The sequence below is a fragment of the Rhineura floridana genome, chromosome 3 (assembly GCF_030035675.1).
Source record: "Rhineura floridana isolate rRhiFlo1 chromosome 3, rRhiFlo1.hap2, whole genome shotgun sequence".
NCBI lineage: Eukaryota > Metazoa > Chordata > Lepidosauria > Squamata > Rhineuridae > Rhineura > Rhineura floridana.
Genome location: NC_084482.1, coordinates 219,129,324 through 219,148,159, shown reverse-complemented (window position 1 = coordinate 219,148,159; position 18,836 = coordinate 219,129,324). Strand labels below are relative to the sequence as shown.

Sequence of the window (18,836 nt, the reverse complement as noted above, 5' to 3'; positions counted from 1 at the left end):
CTCTATAAAGACCCTAGGCACAAATTCTTATACCCTATAATCTGCTCTATGTCTGGAAGGCCGACCATGGAGCAAATAGCTATCCTATTAGTGGGCAACGACACCTATGTAACACAACAAGTGGCAAATTTCGCTCTGGCAGCTGGGAAAATTAGGGCTAAGTATGTTAAACAATTGGCCTCAGCTCAGGATCAGCTTTTAAATATTTAATATTATATTCTTAACTATATATTTTGGGCATATATGTACACATACTTATCTACTCCTTTTTATTTTGTAATACTTGTAATATTTGTATATTCCTGTTTCTGCTCTTGTATTTTATAGTATTTTATTGAATTTTATTGTGATGGCAAATAGCTCTGAGCAATTAAAGTTCTCCTAAATAAACAAAAAACAAAAAAAACCTTCTGTCATCACTTATTTCTACACACTCGTAACTAGCCGCATCTATAACTACAGGATTGTACTTTATATGCACTTTGTACATGCTCTCTTTACTAACATATTATTAAGCCTAGTTGCCCCCCAGCTGGCAGTTGCGGACAAGGAAGGGGCTGGCTTGTACAGTTGTGGCATGCTGAGCAGACCCTAGCCAACTGGGGAGGACTAGCCTCAGAGGGAGGCAATGGTAAAACCACCTCTGAATACCGCTTACCATGGAAACCCTATTCATAGGGTCGCCATAAGTCGGGATCGACTTGAAGTTACTCCATTTCCTTTAATTTTTCATGCCCCTAAATAGGCTATGAAAGGGGAAACTGCTGGATTTCAGTTATCTCCTTGGGAGCTTTATAATTTGGAAATACACTCCCGTATTAGGAATGGTTACAGCATTTGGGACTTTTTTTTTTAGTTTAGATAAAGGTAAGAGGCAACATGATAAAAGTGTATAAAATTATAAATGGTGTGGAGAGAGTGAATATAGATTCCCCCCCCCCATAAAACTGCAACTTGGGACACCCAGTGAAGCTGAATGTTGGAAGGTTCAGGACAGACCAAAGAAAGTTCTTCTTTAGACAGCACATAGTTAAACTATGGAATTCCCTCCCCCAAGAGGCAGTGATGGCCACTAACTTGGATGGCTTTAAAAGTGGATTAGATAAATTCATGGAAGATAATGCTACATTGGCTACTAGCCACAGCACTATGCTTTGCGTCTACTATCAAAGGAAGTATGTCTTGGAGTGCCAGTCACTGTGAATCGCAACTAAGAGTGCTGTTATGTTCAGATCCTGTTTGTGGGTTACCTACTGAGGCATGTGGATGGCTACTCTGAGAACACATTGGTGGACTAGATGGGCCACTGGCCTGATCCAGTAGGGCTCTTTTGATGTTTTTTATTTATTTATTTATTTATTGTAAGCAGCCCACACAACTTCTTTTTAATGAGATAGCACAGAATAACCAAATAGGAGAACCCTCAGATGACCTCTCCAAACTTATTACAACATATAACCATTGCTAGCATTATCCCCATATGAATCCTGTTTTTATTATAATCATCTTCGTTGTTTGTCCAGTTGTTCAAGATATGTGTAACCAGTGAAGCCAGGGATTCATTTAAATCAGGCTTTGAGATGGGGATTTTAAAAAAATCCAGACACTTCCTTGACATCAGGTAGGCACCTTCACTGTATTCTTTTCAGAACCTGCTTAAAAAAATTTGTTTAGGCAAGTCTATCCAGACATATAGATGTTGGTGTGTTTTCATATTTTTAGTAAATTGCTGTTTTTAAAAAAGGTTTTAAAGTTTTTAATCACTTGCTTTTAACTGTTTTATCAATAATGTTCATATCTTTTATAAACTGCTTAGAGTTACAATCCTACAGCCATACTACCCTGAGCATGTCCAATCTCAGAAGCTAAGCAGGGTCAGGCCTGGTTAGTACTTGGATGAGAGACCACCTGGGAATACCGAGTTCTGTAGGCTTAGAGGAAGGCAATGGTAAACCACCTCCGAATACCTCTTACCATGAAAACCCTATGAATATATATATATATATATATATATATATATATATATATATATATATATTCATAGGGTTGCCATAAGTTGTAATTGACTTGAAGGCATATAACAACAACAAGAATTACAATCAAGTGGTATATAAACTTTGTTAAATAAAATAAAATTACTCAAGAGCCATTTCCAGCATTCCACTTTCCTGGCCAGTTTGCCCTATTTACACTGTACCACAATATGTATTAGGCGTGCAATGCAATCTAGTGTTGCCTCGGGTGGGGGTCTAGGGTGGGAGTTATTAAAAGCTGAGAGAGAACAGCTTACCTTGGACACTCAAACACTCAGTCACACTTTACCTACAAACACATACAGAGGCACACAGATCCACCACCACCCCACAAAAAAACAGGAAGGTGATTTACTAGGAGCAGCAGACAACAGTTAATGAGAAAGGCCCCATTAAGATAATTGGGGATGTTCGGTAGCAAGTGAAGCATCAGTAACTCCACCTACACAAAATGATTTACCTGTAAAAACGGTCAGAGGGGGTCTCGTTGAAGACGTGTGGATCAAATAAAACATTTGTGGCAGAGTCAATCCCGCTAATGAGGTGGTCTCCTGGCCTGTAATAATTGAATGGGTCTAGCCAATCCCTCTCCAAAGTCAATGAGGGGCATTTCGCTTTCAGCATCCCACAGTCTACCCAAGGCAGCAGCAGCAGCAGGAGAAGCAGAAGCAGGATCATTTTGTGTCTGCCTGGAACAACCCCTCCCTTATGGATGCTCCTCTCTGATATTTAGAAGAATCATTAGAAACCATTGTTGCAAAGCCCAGTAACTTCTCTAATACTGATGGAGCCCAGCCAAGCCTTCACCTCTGAAAGGGGTGGTAGTTATTAAGACAATTTCACACCTGCATAGTCCTCCTCACTTGACCTAAATCTCAGCCCAAGCTCTCATTGGTGCAGGAGACATTTGTGCTCCAATCCTTTCCAGCGTGGATGCAAGACATCACCTCATGTTGCTTTCTACGTTGATTATCGTTTCAGTGGACTCAAAGGCAATATTTCGACAAATCCCTGGAACTTTGGTGAGAAGTAGCGAGAACAAATCACTATGATTTTGGTAATTATAAGGGGAAGAAGTGTTGCCTCTGTAACATCCTGAACTCTTCACATGTGCAGGCGCAGGGCTGGAGAAAAACATGTTTGGGAAAAAAAAATCCTCCCAGAGGTGGCTCCATACTCTGAGCAGGATAATGGTGCGGGCAGCTGAGCATGTCTAGACGTGGTGAAGAAATTCATTCACAAAAGACAGGAATGATATATCCTTTCCTGAAGTGCATGGGTCATATGGAAAGCAGGATTGGACAAAGATGAAGGAAGTGTGAAAATTGGAGGGAGAAATATCAATAATTCAAGATATGCAGACGATACCATACTCTTAGCAGAAACCAGTAATGATTTGAAACAAATGCTGATGAGAGTCATAGAGGAAAGCACAAAAGCAGGACTACAGCTCAAAGTAAAAAAGATGAAAGTAATGACAACAGACGATGTATGTAACTTTACAGTTGACAATGAGGACATTGAACTTGTCAAGGATTATCAATACATTGGCACAATCATTATACAAACAATAGTCAAGAAATCAGAAGATGGCTAGGACTGGGGAGGGCAGCTGTGAGAGAACTAGAAAAGGTCCTCAAATGCAAAGATGTATCACTGAACACTAAAGTCAGGATCATTCAGACCATGGTATTCTCAATCTCTATGCATGGATATGAAAATTGGACAGTGAAAAAAGCAGATAAGAGAAAAATCAACTCATTTGAAATGTGGTATTGGAGGAGAGCTTTGTGCATACCATGGACTGTGAAAAAGACCAATAACTGGGTGTTAGAACAAATTAAACCAGAACTGTCACTAGCAGCTAAAGTGATGAAACTGAGGCTATCATACTTTGGACACATCTTGAGAAGACCTGATTCATTAGGAAAGATAATAATGCTGGGAAAAACAGCAGGGAGTAGAAAAAGAAGAAGGCCAAGCAAGAGATGGATTGATACCATAAAGAAAGCCACAGACCTGAACTTACAGGATCTGAACAGGGTGATTCATGACAGATGCTATGGGAGGTCACTGATTCATAGGGTCACCATAGATCGTAATCGACTTGAAGGCACATAACAACAACAAAGTGCACAGGCTCTGGCAGAGGTCTCTTGCCAGTCGTGGTTGGTCTTTGAATTATTTTGGGGAATGACCTTCCCCCATCAAGAGGAGGGTTGACATAGAAAAACAGGCTCTTGTTGGCCTCACTGAGAGTGCAAAGTCCTGGTTTGCCACAATAGGCTGCTTTCATATACTGGGTATTTCCATACCAGGCATTGATGGCCTTGTCAGTTTTGTTTCTCCCAGTTTCTCACTTTTCCAGTCTTAAATTCCGTTCTACACATTTCTGCAGCAGTATGTGATTTTGTTTTTAAAGTCCTCATGAAAATTATTCAGCACTTTCGCGTGAATTTCTCCTAATAAACACATTTTGACGATTATATACAATTTTGCAAGAAATTTCTCTGAATATAATGCATTTTCATGAATATGTTCATTTTTATGTACACTTTCCCTAATCTATGCATGTTTGTAAACGTTGTTTGGTTGGCCAACTCAATCTCAAAATTCAGACAAGTGCAAATTCCAAAGGGTGGCCATTTCCCGGTTCTCATATTGTTTTGGAAAGTGCAAACTTCACATAGTCGGCTGTACACATGAACTGAATGGAATTTCTCTGCCATTCCTATTCCATATGAAAGATTATTGCAGATTGGGTGCTACTCATTCGTGGATGTTTCTTACAGCAACCACAGAACATTATCATCATCAAAATGCATCCACTACAAAAATCGAATAAGCAAAAATAACTCCATAGTCACTGATGTTGTGGAATCTCTTTAGCACATTTTTTGTTGCAACTGAGTGATTTGACACATCTGTAGCGACATTTCGGTGGGGGCATTTCATTGCCACACTGAGGAATGGGAGATAAATTTGATTCAGTTCACATTTAAAGACAGACTTACCCAATTCACACTTTCAGGAACAATATGCCATCTTTCAAAATTCACACTTCTCTGACTTTTGCAATGCAATTGTCCAGGCAAAGTAACAGGTACAAAAATACTAGGATAAAGTGTGCATATAAACACATATATCAGTGGAAATAACACACAAGAATCCACTATATAAGGGGACACTGCTCTGCAAAACTATGTATATTAGGCAAAACTGCGTTCAAAAAGTGTATATGACTAGAAATTCAGACTAAAATTATGATGAATTTTCATGAGGAGTATAAAAATGTTGCGGTAAGTGTGGAAATGTGAAGAACTGAATGTAAGACACGTACCAACAGAGTTGTTGTTGCTATTTAATTTATATCCCGCCCTTCCTCCCAGCAGGAGCCCAGGGCAGCAAACAGAAGCACTAAAAACACTTTAAAACATCATAAAAACAGATCTGAGAATTCATTAAAACAGAACAACATTAAAAACATTTTTTTAAAAAACTTTTAAAAAGGGTTAAAACATTATCAAAAACATATTAAAAGCAATTCTGACGCAGACTGGGATAGGTCTCAACTTAAAAGGCTTGTTGAAAGAGGAAAGTCTTCAAAAGGCGCTGAAAAGGTAACAGAGATGGTGCCTGCCTAATATTCAAGGGGCGGGAATTCCACAGGGTAGGTGCCACCACACTAAAGTTCCGTTTCCTATGTTGTGCGGAACGGACCTCCTGATAAGATGGTATCTGCAGGAGGCCCTCTCCTGCAGAGCGCAGTGATCGACTGGGTATATAAGGGATAAGACGGTCTTTCAGGTATCAACAAGTCAAAAGGAAGGTTCCAGATTCCAGGTTTGCTCAGGAACAGTGGTCCAGGCCCAGGGTAAATCTCAAGGCAGGGAAACCCACACATGATAAGATTCAGGTTTTATTTACACTTATACAATTTCTCCAGAGGCAGCAAGGAAAGGTTTAACTCTGGACAGGTAGAACAATCAAGACACAGGACATTCTTTCGTGTGCCAAATCGCTCACTAGCACACCCCTCCCAATTTGCATTCAGTCCAATGAAGATTCAAAGTATATTTAAACCTATATTTTTGGGGAGTCAGTAGTACCTCTCGGGGCTCCAACAACTTCCTCACTCTACACAGTGCACTCTAGAAATAACACTGAGACTACACGAGAAATGAGAAAGTGTGAGATCTTTCAGGTCAAGCAAAGGTTACATGAAGGGCAGAGCTTTGGCTCCCGGCTAGACTCAGAAGTTCCATTCTGACTTAGAGTCCCGCTACATTCTTCAGGAAAGGTATGTTCACTTCCAGTTCTTGAGTTTCTTTCTCTCTTTTTCTCTTTGATTTGGTGCAACTTTGAATGTATTAAGGTTTAGCGTCTGTCTTAGGGTATCTATAACATTAGGGAACAAATGATTAGGGTAAAGTTAGATGCTGCTTGCATTCATTATTTAATTGAAGATGCTATATTTTCCCTGTTTTCTCTTTCAATAAAACAGCCTTCGTTTTACTCTTTGTGTGCTTTATTGGGGTTAAGGGTAAGGCTATATATATGCTTAGGCTGACGTGCAGGTTTTCACACGTACACGTGTAACAAGCCCTCCATTAGGAGAACTTCCCCCAGGCACCTGGTTGGCCACTGTGAGAACAGGATGCTGGACTAGATGGGCCACTGGCCTGATCCAGCAGGCTCTTCTTATGTTCTCATGTTCTTAACTGTCCTTTTATTCCTACTCTCTGCTTCCTGCTACTTCACCCATTTCTGATCTGCTGCCCTGGGCTCCTGCTGGGAGGAAGGGCAGGATATAAATCAAATAATAAATAAATAAATAAGGGGACCTTTCCTCTTATTCCATGACTGCTAAGCTTACTCAGGAGTCTTTGGTGAGGCAACTTGTAAAAACGTCTTTGAAAATCCAAGTACACTATGTCAGCTGGATCACCTCTATCTATATACTTGTTTAGCCTCTCGGAGGACTCTAATAGGTCTAATTAGTGAGACAGGACTTAACCTTGCAGAAGCCATGATGGTTCTGCTGCACCAGGCTCTCTCTTTTATATGCATGGTTGTTTTATATTTTATCCCAGTTTTCCTGGGGCAGATATTAACCTAACCAGTCTGTAATTTCTGGGGTGCCCCCTGGAGCCCTTGTTAAAGATTTGTGTTACATTGGCCACTTTCCAGTCCTCATATCTCATTTTTTAATTCTTATCTTATTTTTTTACTCTTACCTCACTTTTTGATCAGGTAACATCCCTGGTGGACTGTAAGAATGCTGTGGACATAATATATCTCGACTTCAGCAAAGCTTTTGACAAAGTGCCCCATGATATTCTGATTAGCAAGTTAGCTAAATGTGGCCTGGATGGAACAACTATCAGCTATCTGTTGGCTACAGAATTGTACTCAAAGAGTGTTTATCAATGGTTCCTTCTCAAACTGGGGGAACGTAACGAGTTGGGTACTGCAGGGCTCGGTCCTGGACCTAGTGATCTTCAACATTTTTATTAATGACTTGGATGAGGAGGTGCAGGGAATGCTTATCAGATTTGCAGATGGTACATAATTGGGAGGGATAGCCAATACCTTGGAAGACAGAAACAAAATTCAAAGGAATTTTGATAGGCTGGAGCGTTAGGCTGAAAACAACAGAATGAAATTTAACAGGGATAAGTGCAAAGTTCTACACCTGGGAAAAAGAAACCAAATGCACAATTACAAGATGGGAATATTTGGTTCAGCAATACATGTGAGAAGGATCTTGGGATTGTTGTTGATCACAAGCTGAATATGAGCCAACAGTGTGATGTAGCTGCAAAAAAAGCAAATACTCTTTAATGCTGCATTAACAGAAGTATAGTTTCCAAATCACGTAATGTATTGGTTCTCCTCTATTCTGCACTTGGTTAGGCCTCATCTCAAGTACTGCGTCCCGTTCTGAACACTGCACTTTAAGAAGGATGCAGACAAACTGGAACGAGTTCAGAGGAGGGCAACAAGTATGATCAGACGACTAAAACAAACCCTATGAAGAGGGAATGAAAGAACTAGGCATGTTTAGCCTTGAGAAGAGAAGACTGAGGGGAGAAATGATTGCACTATTCAAGTACTTGGAAGGTTGCCACACAGAGGTGGCACAGATTACACAAAAAGTCACTACCCAAATTTGCAAAGAAAAATGAAAGGCACTGTGGCATGCAGCTGAGCTGAAAACTAGCAAAACAATAAGAACGAGCTCAATGACTGTGAATAACAGAATAGATGAATATATTGAAAGGCCCAAAACATGGGACCTGGAAGAACAATATATATCAATGAAAAATGCTGCCACAGTGAATACAGTAACATGAGAAAATGTACAATGATGACAGACAATGAAATCTGACACAATAATACAAAGATTATTTCGGATTGTTAAACTGTTTCAATGCTTCTTCAGACATTCATAATGCTCAAATTTCTGCAGTCGGTCTTGGCTCTCCCACAAAGCACAGAGCAGGGTTTGCTTCTCTCCCAATTAGAAGTGGCTATTTTCTCACATGAGGGCATATCACCCCCACAAGAAGATAGTGGTTGAGCTGTAGTGTCGGCAACTTATATACATTGCATTCTCTTCAGCGGAGATATTTGTAGGAGATTCAAGGCTGGCTGCTGAAATTTGAGTATTATGAACGTCTGAAGAAGCATTGGAACAGTTTAACAATCATGTCTTCTCATTGTGTCCAAAGTATGGTAACCTCAGCTTCATTTTAGCTTCTAGCGGTAGTTCTGGTTTAATTTGTTCTAACACCCAATTATTTGTCTTTTTTGCAGTCCATGGTGTGTGCAAAGCTCTCCTCCAACACCACATTTCAAAGAGTTTATTTTTCTCTTACCCACTTTTTTCACTGTCCAACTTTCACATCCATAAATAGAGATTGGGAATACCATGGTCTGAATGATCCTGACTCTAGTGTTCAGTCTATTGCCTCTTTAAAGTTACATAAATTTCCTGTTTCCATTACTTTAGTCTTTTTGATATTCAGCTGTAGTCCTGCTTCTTTCTATTATTTGGGCTGATTGCAGGTGCTGCCACCACTCCCCATATGCTCAGAGGCACGTTTCCAAATTCTTCCAAGCTACACAAGAAGTGGATTGGACTGTGAAAGACCAACCCAAATGGTGTTTGCATTCTGACAAATGTGTAGGGCAGTACAATCTCTCAGAGAGGAGGTCAGGTCTCCTGCTCCCCTGGTACATCACTATAGCTGCCCAATTTCCCTGCTTTTTAAAGTTTGATAGAAATATCTGTGGGCTATAGGTATGTTCTTAAACCACAAGGTTTTTTGCCTGTTAGTGAATTTTCACTAATATACACATTTATGAGCACTTTCGTTAGTATATGCAGTTTTAGAGATGTGTGGATGTCTGTGTTTGGGGGGAAGTCCAAATAAGGTGGATTTGCCTTTAAATGCAAACTGAATCAGATCTCTCTACCATTATTAGTGATATGTGATTCCATTTGGCTGCCCCATATCAAGCACCCTAACAGCTTTGTTTTGCACCTGTGGAACCTTCCAGACTCTCTTCAAGGGCAGCCCCACATACAGCATATTGGAACAGTACAACGCTGCGGTTACCAGAGCATAGATAACAGAGGGCAGGCTAACCCTGTCCAGGAACAACTGTGGCTGGTGAATTTGGTAAGATAATTGATAACACAGAAGAGCAAAGAAGGAGCTGCTGAGTATCTAATAATAACAGTAATATGGACAGTAATAATAACAACAGCCATCGCTAGAAAAGAAGTTTACCAAGAATATTACAGGAGACTTTGAACTTTGTTTGTCTTGGGCTGCGGCTGCTTGGTTGTTGACCCTGCTTCTGGAACTCCCTGCTGTTTGCAGGATTATGGCTAAGGCCTAGAATTGGGTCTTGACTCGGCACTTTAGAGGTCGTAATGTGTTTTATATTGGCCTGCTATATTGGCCTTCTACACAGTGTTCCTCCTGCTGAGGATATGTCTGGTCTGGTTGTGGTGGCATGGCACTGCAAGTTTCACTATAGCCATCCTGTGCTGATCATTCTGTGGAAGGGGTTCACATTCCCCTTCCCCGTAGATTTTCACTATCTGTTGCTATCAGATGGGCTTCTCCAAGCCCTAAGTGTTCAGGGGTCTCACAAATCTATCGTTTTCGGTTGAGTAGATAGACAGGAAGGTGGGAGCTATCTGGATCCCAAGATAGTGGATGACATCTCCCAGTTACTTTATCTCTATCTCTTGTTTTAATTGTTGTTACCCTTATTTCAAATCAATACAGCCATGTGTGAAAATTATATGGTTCTAATTTTGGCACCATAATATGCACATTAATGGTATCTGCTTGTTCAGCTCTTCTAGAACCATGCAACAATTTCCTGTACCTTTTAAAAAAGTAGCTTTTGCCCCACAACCTATTGGAATTCCACAATGTTCCACAGCAGTTGCAACAAAACAGTGTTAAGACCACTTCTTAAAGAACATGACAGGTTTATTTACTTCTAGCATGTAGAGCCATCTCTGAAAGAGCGCTCAGGATGAAACATCCTTACACATGAACAGAGAACAAAATAGGCAGTGATTTGGTGAAGGGGGAAGAGAGGCAATAAATAAACAAAAAAAATACGATAGTTCCCTTAGTTACAAAAGAGTGACTCAGTGAGGGAAACGCCAGAATTACTTTTTCTGTCTACCCTAGCCCTGTTGAGGTAACTAACCACAAGCATTGTTGTCTCCCATTCCAACAATGAGATGGAATATGCAAGAGGTCATCTGCTGCACATTGCAGCAATTGTTTGGATACATAAGATGTGAGATCATCTTTCGGATATCTTGATTCCAAGCTGTAAAAAATGTAAACGTACTGCCTTCGATTCCGACTTACGGCGACCCTATGAATAGGGTTTTCATGAGGCTGAGAGGCAGCGACTGGCCCAAGGTCACCCAGTGAGCTTCATGGCTATGTGGGGATTTGAACCCTGGTCTCCAAGGTTGTAGTCCAACACCTTAACCACTACACCACACTGGCTAAGGCTTTAATCTCTGTAGCGGGCAAGATTAAAATTAACTACATACTTCAATATTGCTAAATGCTACATTGGCCCACCTAAATTCAATCAGTCTTCTAGTTTAAAGTTGTAAAGTAAGTCGCATACTGAGGTTTCTTCCACATAACATTTATTTAAAAGGTTTCTCCCCTTTGTGTTCTTTCATATGCAGTAAGGCAACTGCTTACACTGAAGCTCTTTCAATACTCCATGCATTGAAATGGTTTCTCCCGTGTGTGTATATTGATGTACTTTAAGGCTACCACTCCCAGTGAAGCTCTTTCCACACAATATGCATTTAAATGGTTTCTCCCTGGTGTGCATTCTATGATGTCTAATAAGGCGACTGCTCACACTGAAGCTCTTTCCACATTCCATGCACTTAAATGGTTTCTCGCCTGTGTGTGTGTATTGATGTACTTTAAGGCTACTACTCACAGTGAAGCCCTTTCCACACAATACGCATTTAAATGGTTTCGCCCCTGTGTGCGTTCTGTGATGTTTCATAAGGTCACTGCTCACAGTGAAGCTTTTTCCACACTCCAAGCATTTATGGTTTCTCCCCTGTGTGCATGCCATGATGTTTGATAAGATGACTGCTCCCATAGAAGCTCTCTCCACATTCCATGCATTTAAATGGTTTCTCCCGTGTGTGTATGTTGATGTACTTTAAGGCTACTATTCTCAGTGAAGCTCTTTCCACACAACATGCATATAAATGGTATCTCCCCTGTGTGGGTTCTCTGATGTACAGAGAGGCTACCACTATTATTGTAGCTCTTTCCACAGTCCATGCATTTAAATGGTTTCTCCCCTGTGTGGGTTCTGCGATGTACAGTAAGGTGACATTTCTGACTGAAGCTCTTTCCACACTCTATGCACTTAAATGGTTTCTCCCCTGTGTGTGTCCGTTGATGTACAGAAAGGCTACCACTGTCAGTGAAGCTCTTTCCACATTCCATGCACTTGAATGGTTTCTCCCCTGTGTGGGTTCTGTAGTGCACAGTAAGGTGGTATTTCTGACTGAAGCTCTTTCCACACTCGATGCATTCATATGGTTTCTCCCCTCTGTGTGTTCTCTGATGTAAAGTAAGGCCATTGCTCTCACTGAAACTCTTTCCACATTCCGTACATTTAAATGGTTTCTCCCCTGTGTGGGTTCTTTGATGCAAAGTGTAAGACGTAGAGGATTTCTTACACCCTTTCTTTGACTGGTTTTTTTCAGACTTTTTTGGTCCATCATGATTTCCAAACATCTCTTTTTGTCTTTCATGCTTGGCTATTAGCATCTCTGGTTCTCCATAATTCTCATTCTTCTGCTGATAATCTGCTGAGAGGAAGGAGGGACAAAGAAATCACATTAGAATTTCAAGTCATAAACAAAGGATCTCATAACAGATCAAGCTCACTTGGCTACTTCATAATTTCCACAATTCTCCCCCTTTCTGTTTGCATGCTCAGGTGAAACAAACGTTACCCAAATATTTTATAGTCTCACAGAAGACCAAGAATTCCCTTCAGGTCCATATACAACTTGAAGTCACTAAGCCCAGATATGTCTGGTTTCTCCTCCTACTGAGATACAAGTATGGTAAACATTTCTAAAAGAAGACACAGTAATAAATGGAGTGAGAGGAAAGAGAAGTGCAGAAAGGCTGAAGAGGCAAACTGGGTACAGGCAGAATGAATTTGAGTGCAGTCAAAAGAGAGGGTCAGATAGAAATATTGAAACACAGGAACTAATGCAGTATTCAACCTGAAGATTCCAAGACTTAAACCTACACATTTCTCCATAGAACTCATGTGCTCTATCGCTGAGCTAAGACATGGATGGCCCAAGACCATCATGACACAATGTTTAATATTGAATTATATGAGTTTGAGATGATGCTCTGAACTGCATGGGGAATTCCTTGCCATCATTTTATAACCTTTCCCAAGATTATTTTTCAAATCCATACCTGGGGATCTCTCCCCTTCATCAGAGCCACGTCAACTTTGAAAACAACAAAAGACAAGCTAATTAGTTCTGAACCTATATTTATCTAGACATTAAGAAGAGGAGTCCTGCTGGATCAGGCCAGTGGCCCATCGAGTCCAGGAGCCTGTTGTCACAGTGGCCAACCAGATGCCCATGGGAAGCCCAGAAACCAGTAGTGATCACAAAAGCACTCTTTCCTCCTGTGGTTTCCAGTTACTGCTCTTGACAACCATGCAGTCTCTGACTTTCTACATGCTTCCATTTATTCCTACGCTCCGCTTTATGTCTCCTAGCTGGTTCCTGTTCCACAAGAGGATCTTTCCTCTTATTCCAAGCTTGTTCAGGAGTCTTTGGTGAGGTACCTTGCTGAAAGCTTTTTGAAAGTCCAAGTACTGGATCACCTTTATCCAGAGGCTTGTTAACATTCTCAAAGAACTCTAATAGGTTAGCAAGACAGGACCGGCTGTGTCAGGGATTTCTCCTACGGGTAGCCAATCCTTTCAAAAGGCACAGTTTTTCCTCTGCTCCTCATCAGGAGAGGAGGAAAGTATCAAATATCAAAACTACCCTTTATAGCCATCCCCCCATGCACACACACAGTTTTACCACTTCTTGTTTTCACACCTCTTTGCAACTTTAGGACAGTCACTGTGGCAACTGTTGCACTCAAGACCTGCAACAAGCTGGACTAAATGTGCCCCATGCCTAATCCAGCAGGCATTTCTTGTGTTCTTAATGCCATCTCAGATGTCCTTCAGGAGAACTCAGACTGACCGGTTAATCTCCCAGCAATGATATATCACAGGAAATAATAAAAAATCCTTCAATTCCCAGACCAAAAAGCTCCCCACAACGCAGCTAAGCATCTACCTGCTGATGTCTCCAGTTCTTTGGGATCCTGGATCAAGGGATCTTGTCCTTCTTTCCAAAAGGAATTGAGGTCCGATTCTGTCAAGGAAACAAGACAAAATTAGTTACCTTTGACAGCAAAATGTTCACTCATTCCAAGAAGAGCCTTTTAAACTTAAGAAGAAGGATTTCCGTTTTATATCTCCTAAACCTCATAAACGAGACAAGGCCATGTGGACCACCAGGATCAGACTGGCCATTGTGAACATCTGTGCACTGGACATAAGGCTCAGCTTGAAATGCCTCTTTGGGATGAGCCAGCTGTTTTCATTTGGGCCGTGTCATTCTACCACACCGAAAGCAAAAATCAGCCTGGGAGATGTCCCCCGTCAGTCACAGCAGCCAAAATATGTGTGTGCATGTATCTAATCCTCTTTGCCCAGCTGTGCATGATTGAGGCCTACACTGCAAGGTGAGCTCAGACAGAAACAGCAGGGTGCACTGAACTGAACCTGCCCTCCATCTCCTCTCATGCCTTGTGTGCTTGCTCCTTCTTACGTATATGTTCTGTGAGTGTTAGTTTAATTGTGGTTATAATGATTCAGCTCATTCCCTCAAAGCAAAGAAATGTATGTATACTGTTGCTGAATTATCCCCACTCATAAGGTATGTATTATTCCTGTGTTATTCCCCTCTGAAGTGTTAAATGTGCTTATTTTGATTGTGTGTGCTGTCAACAAATATCCCTATTTTTAAGACCTGTTTGAGTGAAAGTCACTGCCTAAACCTGCCAAGAGGCGCGATTGCCACTGTCCAAATAACTTAATCCAGAAGACTCCAAAAAGTGTGTATGTGAAACACATGTCTATGGAGGACGATAGCTAACAGAGTTCTTGCAGATGTTTGCATCTCAAGTTGTTTAGACCTTTAAATGACAAAGTAAGCACCTTGAATTTGGCTCAGAAAACAACTGGCAACACTGTAATGGTTTTAACACAACGGTAATATGCTCACAACCTGCTGTACCTATCAATACTCCGGCTGCAGCATTTTGCACCGGTTGCAATTTCCAGAGTGTCTTCAAGGGCAGGCACATGGTGAACACCTTACAGTTGTCCAACATGGACATGGCTATGCCAACCCTATCAAGGCTATGCCAACCCGATCAAGAAATGGTCATAGGTTGCACCCTAGCCGAAGTTTGGCATGGGAGCTCCCTCCCTGCGGAGGCCACGGGTCTCAAGTGAAAAAGATGTTTCCCCAAAGTATGAACCTGCTCCTTAAAGTGGAGCGCCTCCTCATTAAGAACAGGCAATTATGCCAAGTCTGGGACATGGAGCCACCTGCCCTTCCTATCTTGATTCAGCCTTCATTTGTTGCCTCACATCCAGCCCGTTACCCCCTCCAGACACTGGGTCAGGACTTGCCTCTCCTGGTATTTAAGGAACAGAGAGACAGAGTTGAGGGTCACCAGTATGCTGGGGAAACCTTGCTCCAAATCCCCCGAGTTCCATGTTAGAGGAAGGGCGGAATATAAAGATTTGAAAGAAAACAAGTATTAAAAATATACACTGCCACCTATCAAGTAAGCATGTTTGGGATTACCGCCTTAGTTTCAGTTTATACCACAGTTATAATCCTCCGTGGCGCAGAGAGGTACGTGGCGGTAACACAGCCGTAGCTCTGCTCACGGACGGAGTTTGATTCCAACGGAAGGAGGAAGTTGAATCTCCGGTAAAAGGGGTCGAGGTCCACTCAGCCTTCCATCCGTGGTTGGTAAAATGAGTACCCGGCATACGCTGGGGGGTAAAGAAAGGCCAGGGAAGGAACTGGCAATCCCACCCCATATATACGGGCTGCCTAGTAAACGTCGCAAGACGTCACCCTAAGAGTCGGAAACGACTCGCACTACAAGTGCGGGGACACCTTTACCTTTATAATTTGCAGATGAAAAGGGGTCCAGCAGGGGAAGGGGAGTGAGAAACTTGGCAGGGAGAGTATTTTTCCTCCATCGAATGAATTGGAAAAAGTATGAATCAGGAACAACCCGAGAATCTTCCTTGGTAGTAATGTGCAACACAGCAGAGTTTTTGTAGAAATTCTAGTCCCTGCTGGGGATGTTGTGAGCTTAGGCAAGGACCCTGACTGCAATTCTTTCCAGCAGGATCCATGGGAGCATCACTTCCAACCGGGGATTTATAATACAAGTCACAGAGGGTCTATTACCTGCTGGGGATTCTAGATGAGAAGAACCACAGGAGCCAACTAGATGTGCACGGGAATCTCACAGGCAGGACATAAAAGCAATGGACGTCTCCTGATGATCTTCCACAGTTTCCGGCCATTTTTACTAGCCATCATGACTAGTAGCCACTGAGAGTCCTAAGCTGTCTAAGATGGCCACCGGGAGAACTCGCAGAATGATGGCACAATGCGACATCCTGCGGGACACTCAAAATATATCCATTCTACCCATCTGTCGATGGCCCTGACATGTACAAAGCCCAGGCTTAGATTTTGTTGGAGCAGCCGCTCTTCAAAAACACTTCAGCAAGAAGCTCATGGACCTTACTTTGGGAACCTCTGTTGCATAGTATTGTAATTGCTACAGTTTATTACTCTGGTACACTTTTAATCCAAGGGTTAGCCAATTAGCTTACAGAAGAAATAAAACACTTTAAAACGCCAAACTATGCACCTGCTCCTTAAGGGGGAGTACAATCCCATTGCAAAAAGGTCATTCTGTTGACTCCCAGACAAGGAACTGCCTTCCATCTTGTCTGGATTTAGCTTTAATTTTTTCACCCACATCCAGCTCATTACCGCCTCCAGACTTGCCCTGCCTGTCCTGGTCCCGATGGAATAGAGACAGAGTTCAGGGCCATCCGCATATGGGAGACACCTTGCTCCAAATCCACAGAGCTTCAAATTGAAGAAAATGTGGGATATAAGAATTTCAGATAAACTAAATACGATATGTGCAATCCAGTAAGTGTGCTCTCAACTAAGTATGCTTGCGATTGCAGTCTTAGTTTGATTTCCAATTTATGACCTGGTTATAATTTGGCTATGGCAAGTGGTCCAGCAGCGGGGGTGGAGTGAGAAATTTGTCAGGGAGAGTGTTTGCCCCTAATCTCCCTCTGGACAGGGGAAATAATGAACTGGGGGAAGTACCAATCAGGAACACCAGGAGAATCTTCCTCGGTCCAAACGCAAAGGGATGTGTGGAACACAGCAATGTTCTTCCAGACGTTCTGGTCCCTACTGGGGATGTCATCAGCCTAGGCAACAACACTGATTCCAGTGCTTGCAGGCACCAGCCCTGTCCACAGCCTGATGCAAGTGCGACGGTGACCACCGAGATTTTGAAACTGACACTTGTTCCTGTTTCACAGACAAAAAAGGTTACTTTTGGGCACAAGAAGGAACCAAGAGGAGGCAGCAGATGTTCCTTGGCTCCAGAGGAGCATCGCTTCCCATTGGGGATTCGGAGTACAAGTCACAGAGTTTCAATTACCTGTTGGGGATGCAGAAGAAGATGCTCTGCTGGGGCTTCAGCACACCTGCCCTCTCCTTCTCCTGCTGCAAGGTAAGTCTTTTGGTCCTGGGGCAGCGGAAGGCAGAAGGGAGGGGCACTTTTCGCATTGAATGATCAAAAAGGCCAAAGAACAGAGGAAGTTGCATTATACCAGATCAGAGAATTTGTCCATCTAGCCCAGCCTTGCCGAGTAGAACTAGCAATGGATCTCCAGGATCTCAGGCAGAGAAAGACCTTTCCCAGCACCTCCCACCTGATCACTTCACCCCTCTTGGAGCTCACAGGGATTGAACCTAGGATCTTCTACATGCAAAGCAGCTGCTCTTTCCCTGAACTGCGGTCCCTCCCCAAATATCCAGGGCCCAGACACCCCATTTCCCTAACAGCATCCCTGCAGTGTAGTGGCTAATGGCAAAAAAAGTAAATTCACACCTTCAACATTTATCAGTCAAGGGAAAAAAATTGTCCCTACCTAGAGAGGCCACCGTCTTGTAATTCTCCCCCATGACTTCCCTGTACAGGGCTCTTTGGCTGGGATCCAGCAGGGCCCATTCCTCCTCCGTGAAATACATAGCCACCTCCTCAAAGTTCAAGAGAGCCTGGAAGGTCAACAGACCCTGGAAGAAGAAGATAAGGGACTTTCTACAGTATGAACCATACTCTGAAAGGGGAAGGGATAACAAACGTGGGCATTTATGTATTTATCAGTCCCTATAAATAGGGTACTCTGAAATCTTGCCATGAGGACCACCAACCTCGATGGCTTTGAACGAGGATTATGTTGGAGGCAGTATGCTGGGAATTGCAACAGAGGAAGCCCTTGGCAGCTATACTTTGGTTCATATTGGACTAGGAGGGTTAGCCAGTTTGGTGGGGCATGCTGGGATTACTCCATTCTTGATTCTCTCTCCTTTCGTGATGAGACTTTAAAACCAGTAACCGACCCTGAGTTTCATGCCAGGGAATGTGCTGCACCCTCCACTTTTTTAAAAGTTTCCTTTCATTATTTATTTATTTGATTTATATCTTGCCCTTTCTCCCAGGAGGAGCTCAGGGTGGCAAAAAAAGCGCACTAAAAACACTTTTAAATATCATAAAAACAGACTTTAAAACATATTAAAAGAAAACATCTTTTTTTTAAAAAAAGAAAAGCTTTAAAATTATCTTTTTTTTAAAAAAACTTTAAAGATATTTAAAAAAGCAATTCCAACACAGATGTAGACTGGGATAAAGTCTCTAAGGTCTTTTATTGAAAGAGGAAGGTCTTCAATAGGTGCCAAAAAGATAACAGAGACAGTGTCTGTCTAATATTTAAGGGGTGGGAATTCCAAAATGTTGGTGCCACAACACTAAAGGTCCGCAT

General features: G+C 42.1%; 2 protein-coding genes across 3 annotated transcripts in view; both read right to left on the bottom strand.

Moving 5' to 3' along the window:
* Nucleotides 1–11,429, bottom strand: part of LOC133378998 (vomeronasal type-2 receptor 26-like) — a 28,031-nt gene extending 16,602 nt beyond the window's left edge. Inside the window, exon 1 of the mRNA XM_061613611.1 lies at nt 11,358–11,429. Within this exon, the coding sequence (XP_061469595.1) occupies nt 11,358–11,429 (72 nt within the window). The remainder of the gene's footprint in view (nt 1–11,357) is intronic.
* A 295-nt stretch (nt 11,430–11,724) lies between these two features.
* LOC133381671 (gastrula zinc finger protein XlCGF49.1-like) lies at nt 11,725–14,078 on the bottom strand. Of its 2 annotated transcripts, none has more exons than XM_061621043.1 (2): nt 13,957–14,078; nt 11,725–12,435 (listed from the first exon to the last, which is right to left on the bottom strand). In XM_061621043.1, the coding sequence occupies exon 2, from the start codon at nt 12,392–12,394 to the stop codon at nt 11,738–11,740; it is 657 nt and encodes a 218-aa protein (XP_061477027.1). In that variant the 5' UTR covers nt 12,395–12,435; nt 13,957–14,078; the 3' UTR covers nt 11,725–11,737. The 2 variants fall into 2 exon arrangements, with proteins under 2 accessions (XP_061477027.1, XP_061477028.1); XM_061621044.1 differs by having other exon boundaries at nt 11,725–12,432.
* Nucleotides 14,079–18,836: the final 4,758 nt, after the last annotated feature.